The 13,822-nt window shown below is 44.9% G+C and overlaps 1 protein-coding gene across 7 annotated transcripts in view; it reads right to left on the reverse strand.

Annotated features, from left to right (window-relative positions):
• Positions 1-13,822, reverse strand: part of dysf (dysferlin, limb girdle muscular dystrophy 2B (autosomal recessive)) — a 137,693-nt gene that overhangs the window by 24,245 nt on the left and 99,626 nt on the right. For all 7 annotated transcript variants that reach the window (XM_080792847.1, XM_080792846.1, XM_080792845.1 and 4 more), the window contains one exon: positions 12,316-12,414. In XM_080792847.1, coding sequence (XP_080648973.1) covers positions 12,316-12,414 — 99 coding nt within the window. The remainder of the gene's footprint in view (positions 1-12,315; positions 12,415-13,822) is intronic.

Genomic DNA, 13,822 nt, shown 5'->3' on the forward strand with positions numbered 1-13,822 from the left:
GTGGCGCGCTACGAGCTTGTAGGTCTGCTATTTTTGAAAAATCGAAGGACGACTGACATTTTTTAGAATCTGATCTCAGGTCAGAATGGGTTCATCAGACCCAGTGTGTGTCCAGTGGAAACCTCGTATGAATCTGATCTCAGGTCAGAATGGGTTAATGGGACAGGACGGCTGAAAGGAGCAGCATGTTGGTGGATGAAAAGTGGGGCGGCTAAGATGTAAGTGTGGGGGAACGAACGGGGGGAAAGACCGCGGCACGTTGTCGAGGAGAGGGGAACGGGCGGCGGCAATGATGCAAGCGAGTAGTCTAGTGTGGAAACACCGGCTCACAGCGAACGCCATCATGAACACACTGTAGCCACACACAGCACCAAGCCCACTACCAGGGGAGAAAGAAGAAGAGGTAAGGGCGAGGTGAAGGGGAGGGGGAGGGGGAGGGGGGGGGTAAGTATAGGCCAATGCAGAAAAAAAAGGAGAGAGAGAAAGTTAGGGGGTAAAGAAGGACCTGGAGCTGGGGTATATAAACAGCGAGGGGTTGAAGCCAAAGGCAGACGCTTTGGAAACTGCAACTCATTTTGACAGCAGAAAATACTATTTACTGAGGCGGGAGAGAGCTTGGAAGAGAGACTATTGGGGGGGGGGGGGGGGAAGAGAGAGAGAGATGGGGGGGAGGGGGGGGGGGGGGGGCAGAGAAAGGGCACAGACAAGGTGGAGAGCCAAGACAAAGTGGAGGCTTTGGAAATAGTGTTTCACTTTTTTACTATGACGGTAGCAAAAGCTGACCGAACCTACTATCAGGGGAGACGAGAGAGATCTTAGGATAATATACAATGTTTCACGGGCCCGTTTCGGAACGGAGAGGGTTTGCGTTACACGACGACTTGGCTGAGGAAACGTCATCCGAACACGTACACTGTTTGGACAAGCACTTAAAGCTGCTATGAGCAATAACATGTCAGAATGTTAATGACTTTGTTTTTTTATTTTTTATTTTTTTTATTCAGACATACAAAGCCAGCAATGAGTAAAACGCTTCCAAAAAGATTGTATAGTCTCGGTGACACATATAGGGACCGCAATCTGCATTCAAAAGATGTTCCTATAGAAGCTTTGTCATTGGTAGAAGAAAAACCCGGTCGAAATGTTGTGACTGCAACTTGTTCCTGTTCGCAGACGACTCAGCACTGCTGGTCTCGGACAGGAACAAACTGCAGGTTGAAAAGACCCTCAGCTCTGAACTCGGTAGAATCTGCACCTGGCTCGCTGATAACAAACTATCCTTACACCTGGGAAAAACTGAATCCATTCTCTTCGGATCAAATAGTAATCTCAAAAAGGCAGATGGCTTCTTGGTTAGAGTTGGTGATGATATTATCACACGGAAGGATCAAATTACCTACCTAGGTTCCATCCTGGAGGCCAATCTTTCCGGTGATAAGATGGCCACCAACGTAATCAAAAAAGTCAATCAAAGAACAAGATTCCTCTACAGGATCTCCTCACTGGTCGACAAAAACACCTTGAAGACCTTAACAGGAGCCCTTGTACAAGGTTTCTTTGACTATGCATCCACCTCCTGGTACCACAGCACCTCAAAGGCCCTTAAAACAAGGCTCCAGACCTCCCAAAACAAACTGGTCAGGCTCCTACTTGGCCTCACCCCCCGAACCCACCTCACCCCTGCCCACTTTGACAGGCTGGGATGGCTTAGGGTCGACGACAGAGTACAGCATCTTGCAATGGGTCTGGTCCACAAGATTAGATACACCACCAAGATACCCATGTACCTGTCTAAATACTTCCTTAATGTAAACGAAGTCCACACCCACAACACCAGAGGGAGTGCAACAAACCATGTACAACCCAGATTCGGCACAAACAAGGGACTAAATTCTTTTCGCTCCTATGCGACCAAAATGTGGAACGCCCTACCAACAGTCATTAAGACATGTGAATCCCTTGGCTCCTTCAAAACTGCTCTCAAAGGGCACCTACGGATGGCTGCAATTCGAAACTGGCCTCTGTAAAAGCTGAATTTGTATCTGGATTGTACTATGTTTTTGTATGGACGTGGTGTTGGGTGCCTGCACATATGCACACATGGCATCAACGCATGGTGTTGTGTGCAGGCGCCCTACACTCTGTCTTTGTACTATGGATTGTACTATGTTTTTGTATGGACGTGGTGTTGGGTGCCTGCACATATGCACACATGGCATCAACGCATGGTGTTGTGTGCAGGCGCCCTACACTCTGTCTTTGTACTATGGATTGTACTATGTTTTTGTATGGACGTGGTGTTGGGTGCCTGCACATATGCACACATGGCATCAACGCATGGTGTTGTGTGCAGGCGCCCTACACTCTGTCTTTCGTTTTCTTTTCTTTTATCTTTTATCTTTTATCCCCCTCACTGTATATATACTTTTTTTCCCTTTTCGCTTCCTATATGATGAATTCCTGTTCTGTTCTTTAACTACATAGAAGTGTCTATTTGTTTGTCTCTAAATGTTTTGATGAATTGAACAATGTGGACCCTGTTGTAAACAAGTGTAAGGCTTAATTGGGTCGTCCACTCACAGTTAACAGTCTTTGTATTGAGTTTGTGCTTGAAATGTACTGTAATTCTGCAAACTGTTAATAAAGATTTCAATCAATCAATCAATCAATGACTAAACCAATAAGGAAGTAGACATGTAGACAAATCGACCAATGACAAAGCTTCTATAGGAACATCTTTGAATACGGATTGTGGCCCTATAGATGTGTCACAGAGAGGACATTCTTTTGCCCATTGCTGGCTGTCTGAATACCAAAAAATAAAATAAATAAAAAGATCATTAAAATGTTGACATTATTATTGCTTATAGCAGCTTTAAGCCTGATTTTATACAATGGTGTTGCACGGGCGAAAATAGTCAATCTGTATAGGCCTATACTGTATGCATGTATGTACGTGCAAGCTTGTAGATCTTCACTATTTTTTGACATTATTATAGTTTTGTCATTTTCATTCTGTTCATTCTGTTCTTCCTGCAGCGAAACCGGTTGACGTCGAAATCGCAGTTTGGTGCTTTAACCTTTGTGAAATATATACGAGACCATTAGTGTTTTTAGGCTCCGCTGCGTATAAGTTAGTGACGAATAAAAAACCCGTATTCTTGATTCTTCTTGATTCTTTTATGGAAGACACTTATGATCCTGCATGAACATGTATTATATTGCTAGTTTGGACCAATTCAAATGCCCCTTAATCTTTGGAATAGAATATCAACTTTACAGCCACATGGTGCACAGCAGCGGTATTAACCCATTCTGAACGGGAACCCATTCTGGTGTTGGCATCATGTCATGCTTTAGCTATTGAAAAATTGCAGATCTACAAGCTCATAGCGCGCCACCGAGTGGCGCGCTACGAGCTTGTAGGTCTGCTATTTTAGAAAAATCGAAGAGCGACTGACATTTTTAGAATCTGATCTCAGGTCAGAATGGGTTAATCAGACCAGTGTGTGTCCAGTGGAAACCTCGTATGAATCTGATCTCAGGTCAGAATGGGTTAAAGTTAGCGGCCAAGGGAAAGATGGAGTTCCGTGGAATCCAAATGACTGAAATCAGTCACGGTCGAATGAGAACTTTAATCCACATGTGATTGCAGGCTCTTTTACACAGCGGTGTGGGGGGAGGGAGCCGTTCTGTGAACGGTCCACGGTCGCCGTTTATAGATCGCTCTGTTTTTGCGGTGCGTTCCGTTTCTGCCCAGATAATCTATACCCAGTGTCTCCTCATCAGCCCCTGAATTTGACCCCAACCTGGGGGTCAACGGGACCACCGATGATTAGCTTTTAATGTATACAACATTGTTTTCTCACTCTAACAGTAAACAATCCAACAGTATACAGGCCTAGGGTATCTGCATTAAAACGTTATAATCTAATCACTTTTATGACATTTTTTTTAAAATGTGAAAATAGCCCATCTACGTACTCACAATGCCCCGACAGTGCAAGGCGTTGTGGAGCTTGTAGTTGGGCTATTTTTACATTTATCTGTGGAACAAAGTCAAAATAAATGTAATTTAAATGTACTACTAAATGTACTACTACTACTACTACTACTACTACTACTACTGCTTGTCAGGTTAGGGGTCCCCTCCCCAGTTCAAATATGATGTGTTATAGGTGAGGGGTTCCCAGTTCAAATATGATGTTTTAGGTGAGGGGTTCTGACGAGGAATTTCCATCATCAAAGCTCATTTGAAGCTCATTGAATACACTAGGTTCGTCTAGACAACCTAAACATCCTGTGAGAGCATTGGAACACTGAACCATGCTGTGAACATTTGGCTTAGATCCTCTCCACACCTCCACCTCACAACCCCCGTCTCTTCCTGTCCATGTTGGGAGAGCAAGTCTTCTCACCTGTTCCGTCCCACCCCCCCCCCCCCCCCCCTTCCTCTTCCTTTGTGTGTAAACAAATGGTCCTTTGCTTATTCACCTCCCCATCCTGTCTGCTCTCATTCTGGTCCGCCTTGTGGGTGGGACTAAGACTGTATATAAGGTATACCTCTGTGATTGTGATGGGATGCTTCTTGGGAGAACGGCCTGCGAGCCTGTAGCATCCGTGTATACTGGAGTGCACGTTAATAAAGAATGATCCACAAAGGGAAGTTGATGTCTCATGCGTTTAGTGTCAGAAATCCAGCCATAACATTTGGTGTCGAGAAGTGGGATCCTGTTGTCGTCTAAAACTCCGGAAGATCAAAACTGACTGATTTCAACAAACGGACAGATCTACAGAAGAGTCAAATGCTGAATCTACGGAGTTCAAAACGCCAGGATTTAAAAAAACCCTGTGGCTACACTGAAACGGTGAGAACCTTCCAGATTAAGTGCTAATTCTCATATTTTGAAAAAAAAAAAAAAAAAAAAAGAGAAAAGAGAGACCTTGTTTTGCATTAAGAGAAGTCGCAGCCAAAGAACCGTGCTTGCCAGAGACGCAGCCAAAGAACCGTGCTTGCCAGAGACGTCGCAGCCAAAGAACCGTGCTTGCCAGAGACGTCGCAGCCAAAGAACCGTGCTTGCCAGAGACGCAGCCAAAGAACCGTGCTTACCAGAGACGTCGCAGCCAAAGAACCGTGCTTGCCAGAGACAGTATTTCAATATGGGAAACAAAAAAAGTGCGCCGGCGGCCACAGAAAAAGAAGAGATGGTTGCAAAAAATGAGAAGAAAATTAGTAAGAAAAAGTCATTTAAGACAAATATGACCGCCACAAAAAAGTATTTTCAAGGTGGATGGAGGAAGAGACAACTGGAGGATCGTATGGAGGAACTTCCAAGGGCAGAGAGCGGACCGCTGGCTCCTCGGAGGTCTCCTTTGTCTTCGCAGCGGGCACTGACTCTCGACCTGGGCTGCATGGAGGCCAGTCGATGCCCAGACGGAGAGGAGACGGTGCCTGCGGGAGCCCGTGCGGACAGTCCACAGCCTCTGACTCTCGACCTGGGCTGCATGGAGGCCAGTCGATGCCCAGACGGAGAGGAGACGGTGCCTGCGGGAGCCCGTGCGGACGGTCCACAGCCTTCAGCCGGGAGGAAATCGTCGGACATCGGGGTGGTGAGAGCAGGGCCAGGACCAGCGGGAGCGGAGCGGCAGGCGACAGACGTCGAGAACGGGGGGACGACTCCTGTGCACAGCGCAAGAAGGCTCCTGACTGCAGGGGCGGACCTTTTCGGGACCGGAGACGGGCCAGCGGCAGACGTCGAGGACGGGGGGACGTCTCCTGCGGAGGCCCTGAAGCCTACCTGCACGACCCTGGTCGTCGGAGCAGCAACGGACGTCGAGGGTGTCGGGGGTCTGCTCGTTCGACAGGCGGTGGGAGAGGAATGCACACTCATGCGCCCAGAGGGGATTCCGGCGGGCCGGCCAGTGAAGGAGGAGATAACCAAAGTACCGGCAGTTGCGTTCTGTAAGTTTTTACACGCACTGTCAGAGTTGGCAGGAAAGGAGAGGTTCACGCCTCCATTCCTTAAATCTAAGGCCAGAAAGATGCCTTTATTTTCCGATCACGATGGGAAGAAAAAGAAGGTGAAATGGAAATGGAAAGACACTTTTCGTAAGTCTGCTAAAAAGTAGCAGCATGTGACTTGCCCACCGCCTCAACAACAACACACACACACACACCTCCCCCTATACAAAACAGTGGCTTAGATGTAAACCAGAGGGAGTGATTGAGTGCATTTTCCCTAAATCAGTCTAAAAGAAAATAGAGGAGTATGTGTAGTTTGTCTATATCTCATTTCTATTTTTCACTTTTCTGTGTGAATGGGTATGAGAAAGTAATGTAAATCTAATTTACAAGTAAATGTTTTCCTTGAGTAAGTTTGTTGACTCTACTCATTCTGTGGGGATGGTATGCAAATGAAATGCATGTCTGTGACTGTGTGAGGTGTGTCACCCAGAATGAGTGCTGACACTGAAAAGGACAGTTCAATACTCAAGCCCGCATGAAGAGAGACTTACGACTCTATGAGAAATATGGGGACAAAGACACCGCACAGAACTTTATGGAAAGTATTGCTACAATTGCTAGGAAAGAAGCACAAAGTTCAACAAATTGCTACAATTGCTAGGAAAGAAGCACAAAGTTCAACAAAAAAATCGCATTGACGCAGCTGCTTAAACCATGCTTACAATGTATTTTGTTCAAATGTATTATGATGTATTATTTTGATATTGATGGAAAATTCAAATTATTGTTTAATTAAGCTGTTGTTTTAATTAACAAGAGGAAGGATTTGACGAGGAATTTCCATCATCAAAGCTCATTTGAAGCTCATTGAATACACTAGGTTCGTCTAGACAACCTAAACATCCTGTGAGAGCATTGGAACACTGAACCATGCTGTGAACATTTGGCTTAGATCCTCTCCACACCTCCACCTCACAACCCCCGTCTCTTCCTGTCCATGTTGGGAGAGCAAGTCTTCTCACCTGTTCCGTCCCACCCCCCCCCCCCCCCCCTTCCTCTTCCTTTGTGTGTAAACAAATGGTCCTTTGCTTATTCACCTCCCCATCCTGTCTGCTCTCATTCTGGTCCGCCTTGTGGGTGGGACTAAGACTGTATATAAGGTATACCTCTGTGATTGTGATGGGATGCTTCTTGGGAGAACGGCCTGCGAGCCTGTAGCATCCGTGTATACTGGAGTGCACGTTAATAAAGAATGATCCACAAAGGGAAGTTGATGTCTCATGCGTTTAGTGTCAGAAATCCAGCCATAACAGTTCCCAGTTCAAATATGATGCGTTAGGTGAGGGGTCCCCAGTTCAAATATGATGTGTCAGGTTAGGGGTTCCCAGTTCAAATATGATGTGTCAGGTTAGGGGTCCCCAGTTCAAATATGATTTGTTAGGTGAGGGGTTCCCAGTTCAAATATGATGTGTTATAGGTGAGGGGTTCCCAGTTCAAATATGATGTGTTATAGGTGAGGGGTTCCCAGTTCAAATATGATGTGTTATAGGTGAGGGGTTCCCAGTTCAAATATGATGTGTTATAGGTGAGGGGTTCCCAGTTCAAATATGATGTGTTATAGGTGAGGGGTTCCCAGTTCAAATATGATGTGTTATAGGTGAGGGGTTCCCAGTTCAAATATGATGTGTTATAGGTGAGGGGTTCCCAGTTCAAATATGATGTGTTATAGGTGAGGGGTTCCCAGTTCAAATATGATGTGTTATAGGTGAGGGGGTTCCCAGTTCAAATATGATGCGTTATAGGTGAGGGGTTCCCAGTTCAAATATGATGTGTTATAGGTGAGGGGTTCCCAATTCAAATATGATGCGTTAGGTGAGGGGTTCCCAGTTCAAATATGATGTGTTATAGGTGAGGGGTTCCCAGTTAAAATATGATGTGTTATAGGCGAGGGGTTCCCAGTTCAAATATGATGTGTTATAGGTGAGGGGTTCCCAGTTCAAATATGATGCGTTAGGTGAGGGGTCCCCAGTTCAAATATGATGTGTTATAGGTGAGGGGTTCCCAGTTCAAATATGATGTGTTATAGGTGAGGGGTTCCCAGTTCAAATATGATGCGTTAGGTGAGGGGTTCCCAGTTCAAATATGATGTGTTATAGGTGAGGGGTTCCCAGTTCAAATATGATGTGTTATAGGTGAGGGGTTCCCAGTTCAAATATGATGTGTTATAGGTGAGGGGTTCCCAGTTCAAATATGATGTGTTATAGGTGAGGGGTTCCCAGTTCAAATATGATGTGTTATAGGTGAGGGGTTCCCAGTTCAAATATGATGTGTTATAGGTGAGGGGTTCCCAGTTCAAATATGATGTGTTAGGTGAGGGGTTCGCAGTTCAAATATGATGCGTTATAGGTGAGGGGTTCCCAGTTCAAATATGATGTGTTATAGGTGAGGGGTTCCCAGTTCAAATATGATGTGTTATAGGTGAGGGGTTCCCAGTTCAAATATGATGTGTTATAGGTGAGGGGTTCCCAGTTCAAATATGATGCGTTATAGGTGAGGGGTTCCCAGTTCAAATATGATGTGTTATAGGTGAGGGGTTCCCAGTTCAAATATGATGTGTTATAGGTGAGGGGTTCCCAGTTCAAATATGATGTGTTATAGGTGAGGGGTTCCCAGTTCAAATATGATGTGTTATAGGTGAGGGGTTCCCAGTTCAAATATGATGTGTTATAGGTGAGGGGTTCCCAGTTCAAATATGATGTGTTATAGGTGAGGGGTTCCCAGTTCAAATATGATGTGTTATAGGTGAGGGGTTCCCAGTTCAAATATGATGCGTTATAGGTGAGGGGGAGTTTAAATAAATACGATTAACTCCGTTTGACAGAAGAGTTAAGAATGCATGCGGTACTGTAAGTGGCATTGCTCACATACTTTGTACTATCGCTATAAGTTGTGGGAAGGTAACCTTCGCATCGGTAATAATATAGGGACGGGCATTTGGGCCTTTTATGGTAAACATTTAACCTGTGGGGTGGTTATAACCATTTATAACCGTTATATCATTAAATAAAGTTTCAGTGCTATGTGTGGGAAGTTCAAATAGGGCCTAAAACATGTATCATATTATAATACATGATACGAGATAGGCCCTAATTGGTTAAGTGTCATATTATTCCTTTGGGTTACAGCAGTTTATCCGACTTTGTCCTGGGCTAGGTATGTTACTGGACAGACGGACAGACGGATGGACGGAGGACAGACAGACAGACAGACAGACAGACGCCACAAAACTATAGCGAGTTAAAAAGTGAGGAACGGCCAGGGCGAGAGGCAGCCATGCAGACTATGGAGAGGTGGAGTAAAGATAGGTGGAGTGAGGAGGAGGAGAATGTGGGAGTAGCGGGGTATATAAAGACGTCAAACTGACGCAAGGCGAAGCTTTTGGAAATGGTGGCTCAGTTTTTAGCATGACGCCATATTATAGGCAGAACAAAACCAAACCTACTACCTAGGGAGAGACAGAGAGAGACCGAGAGAGGTGAAAGAGGGGGCAGCTGAGGTGGAGAGCAGAGGTGATGGTGACGGGGGGACGGGGGACGGGGGGCAGACGGAGGTAGGCCAAGGGAAAAGGCTGGAAACAGTGGGTCACTTCAGTGTGACTATACCTAACTGTGCCCTTTACAAACAGAGAGAGAGAGAGAGAGAGAGAGAGAGAGAGAGAGAGAGAGAGAGAGAGAGAGAGAGAGAGGCAGAGATGTCACATGGCTGGTTGATGGAGGGAGCAGGGGAGGCCTGAGATGTGTCCTCCTCAGGGTCAACATAATACATACATGGGCAGGCCCCGGAGGTCGAAGTGACCTTCCGTTTGCAGCATATAGCCCAAATGGAAGTCCACAGTACACACACATGCAACGGCAATGCACTGCATTGTATATTCACTTCACAGCTCAATAAAGTATTTTTGAAATATATTTTTGGGGGCTTTTTTCTGCCTTTATCGATAGCACTCAGTACTAGAGACTGACAGGAAAACAGCGAGCGAGAGACCCGGGAGTGACACGCAAGCAAAAGGAATCGAACCCGCCACTCGCTGTTGGCTGCCATTAGAGCCAGAATGGCATGCACCTATAAACCAGGTGAAACCACTTAAAGGCCAGCGTGCACCCAAATGAGTTGTCTTCTGTTCAAAAATGGCTGTGTATAGTCAAAGATGTAAACAAAAAAAAAGGTCTCTACCAAAGTTTAAGTACACAATACCCTCTCTTTCACATCAAAGAAACGCCGTCGCGAAAAAATGGCAGTTATTATGGTTTGCGTTTGTTCATAAAAATCACGGCGAAAGTGCTCCCGACGACATCGTCCACAGCTATAGTTGTCTTTAAAAAGACCATTTAAAAAAAACAAACACATATTTTATAGTCACCGTGCTTTGTGTGAGGCCCTTTATACCCCCAACGCGTAGATATAGTGTGCAGAAATCAGTTTGGGACTGTCGCTTTCAGCACCTTAGCAATGGCATAGTATACATGTACAGTATTTGGATGGCGCGCGTGCATGTCGTCCTGCTCTATCCAGCACATTAAGGGGGACGTCTGTGGTTGGAATATTGTCAGCCAAGAAGAAAGACGCTGATGAAAGTTCAACACGATGACTCATTTCCCTCCCCAGGCATCACAGTTCTGACCGAGACACCCCCGTCCTCCCAAAGGTATATACAGGAGATCATGGAGGTCATGGATCAATAGGGTATTATGGGGTGATGAGTGTGTGTGTGGCAGTGTTGTTTTTGGCAGCACATTTCTATTTTAGTTTTAGTCACAGTCTCTTGAATAGTTTTCACTTAGTTTTAGTCACATTTTAGTCACCTGGAATGTTCTAGTGTTTTAGTCGACTAAATGTCATACGAATTTAGTCGACTAAATCTAAGGTTGATTTAGTCAACTAAAATGTGTTTTGACAGGCCTTGATGTCGTTGTAATGACATATTTTACACTTTGGTTGCATGCTGACAATAGCAGATATACAATCTCACAACGCGTCACGCTATTATCAGCATGCAACCCAGCATAAAACTGGATCTCTTGTCCACTAGTCCCTTCCTAACATTTTAGTCTAGTTATTATTTGTTGACGAAATTGTCAGTATATTTAGTCTTAGTTTTAGTCATCATAGATTCTTTTAGTTTTAGTCAGTGAAAAAAGGTAGTCGCTGAACATTTTTCGTCTTAGTTTCAGTCGACGAAAACAACACTGGTGTGTTTGGGAAAAAGGAGGCAAAACTATGGCGCTTTCAACCCCAATTGGCAGAAGCTGACATCATCGCATATAATTCTCCCGGGTGTCGCGCGAAAATGGCCGACCTCTGGGACAATTAATTCCTACGGCCTGATAGACATTGTAATAGTCTGTGAATAAACAGCCGGGGCTGCTGGGAGATTGGAGTGGGAAGTGGGACAAAGGGCGGACGATCGTTTTGGTATAGGGCGGCCCGGGAAGGTTTCGTCAGGGGTGAGCGCAAAAGGTCGAGGTAATCTGCGTCACTAATGACGACAAAGCGAACAAGGGATCGTGGCCTTTTCATCGCGAAGATATCCTCCAGTGTGTGTGTGTGTGTGTGAGCTATGGTGGATCCCAAACTCACCATGGACGAGTCATCAAAAACAACTACAGAATGTCAGGTCAGTGGGCGTGAGAGGAGAGGAGTAGTCTTGTCTGTAATTAATTCCACCCTGTTATTTAAAAAATATCTTTAATATAAGTTTAGAATTTCCATTTCTACAAAGCAGCCATCTAGCTATAGGCTTCGAGTAATGTGGTGTCGCGTAGGACTTATTCAGTCCGGGTCACCCCATTTTCTACTCATATTCGGAGCATTTGAGAACATATGGATATATGCCTGTCTAGCAGGGCTGGACTGGCCACAGGTCATACCGGGCATATTCCCGGTGGGCCGCGACCGTAGGGGGCCGCCATGATAAAGAAATCTAACCCTCTACAAAGGGTTGTGTAGATATTAGTATTAGGGCTTGTTTGTTTGTGTGTGCCTCGACGGAGTGGGCGGTAGAGAGCTTCTGCTATCTGCACGCTGGTTGTGGTGGGCTGGTCTGGGCCAAATTCACGTGAATTTGACCGGGCCGAATTTTTGTCCCAGTACAGCCCTGCTGTCTATAGAGAGACTATAGCAGAGGAGAGGACCGAAGACAGATATTGTCCTTGGTTGAAAAGTAAAGGATGGTTGATAATGATATCCCTCATTTGTTTCTGTCCACACACACACACACACACACACACACACACACACACACACACACACACACACACACACACACAACGCAGGTTACAGGTTACTCTCACCTGTAGCGTATCGAGGCCTTTCTCCAGATAGCTTCCACACTTGTTCGTCTCTCCGGTCGAGGCGTAGAACTTGCTCCACCAATCCATGAGCTCCTCCTCCTGTTGGGTCAGCGTAATGCAGAGGTCAAAGGTCAGAGGCAGGGGGCTAAGCGACCACAGCTCCGAGCTGTATATAGAGGTTCTCTTGGTTTAGGCGTCTAGATCACGGATTCTCAAAATGTTACATTTCAAGGACCCTGCACCATTACTGCCACTCTGAGTGTTCCATTTTGTACACTCTCAGAGTTACAGGCGTGTAAGGGTCCATTTGGTTCCATTTATAAACACTCAATAAGAACGACCCTCAAGGTCACTGGGACCTCACTTTGGCCCCTTTTCCACCGGTTGGGAACCGGTTCAGCTCAGAAGCCAATTTTTAGTCCATGAACCAGAGCTCCAAAATTGGAACGTTAATTATGCATTGAGTGGACAAAACCATATTAAATTGCTTATAGGATCAATATAAGTAATTGTAGCCTACCTTTAAATGCGCAAAATAAATTGAAAATATGAAAAATCTACTCTGTGGAAGGGTTATCATTTATTAATTTACTTATATTGACAATTTAATATAGGTATATGGTTTTGCACACTCAATTCATAATGAACGTTTGGGAGGCCTGGCTCATGGAGAAACCGGTGGAAAAGTAAATGTTCATGTCGTAATACTACAGTTACTAAACAAAAACAAACATTAGCAGACTATTACAAATGGGGTTGTCTCTCCTGATTGGATGTAATTGGTGTCCCACCTGGAAATTAATTTGTTATTTTTTGAGCGTTTAGTAGATATGGGGAGACCCCTGCTAGTTAACGCTCTTCTAGTCCATAGCAATGATTACTATAAAAACAATAGTGCTTTAACTTTTTTGACAAAGATGCAGACATGGGGATCACTTGGCATGGTGTGAAGCCCACATTTAATTAATACATTTTTCACATCTAATTCTGGAAGCAGAATTACTGTAGGCACAGCTGTGCCCCATTTTAATCACACATCATTGAATGAAACATTACGTCATCGCTGCAAATTATACACATTATACAATCTAACGCACACTAATTCTACTTAGTTGGGACGCATATATAGTTTCCATATACTTACCCACTGTAACATCTTAAGGCAGGCATCAATCAAAACAAAAACACACGTCAGATATGTACTGTACCTTTGAAGCATCGTGAAATCGTTTACGCCTGTAAAACTCAAATTTGGAATATATCTTTTCACGTTTTTAACTCCAAATCTTTGCTTCTGGAGGGTCCCTATATGGAACAACATATTTTCAGATCGGGGTCGGCGGGCCAATTACAGATGATTCATGGAGAACCACTGATACAGAAACAAGAGGTATTTCAGAAAACTCTCAGAATTTAGAAGACATTTTAAAAACGTCGACGACTCAGGCCTATCAATGGGTTAAGACATTTAGACCACTATAGTGGTTGATAAGAGGGACTGCCTTTC

The sequence above is a fragment of the Protomyctophum bolini genome (genome assembly GCF_963924005.1).
Source record: "Protomyctophum bolini genome assembly, chromosome: 20".
NCBI lineage: Eukaryota > Metazoa > Chordata > Actinopteri > Myctophiformes > Myctophidae > Protomyctophum > Protomyctophum bolini.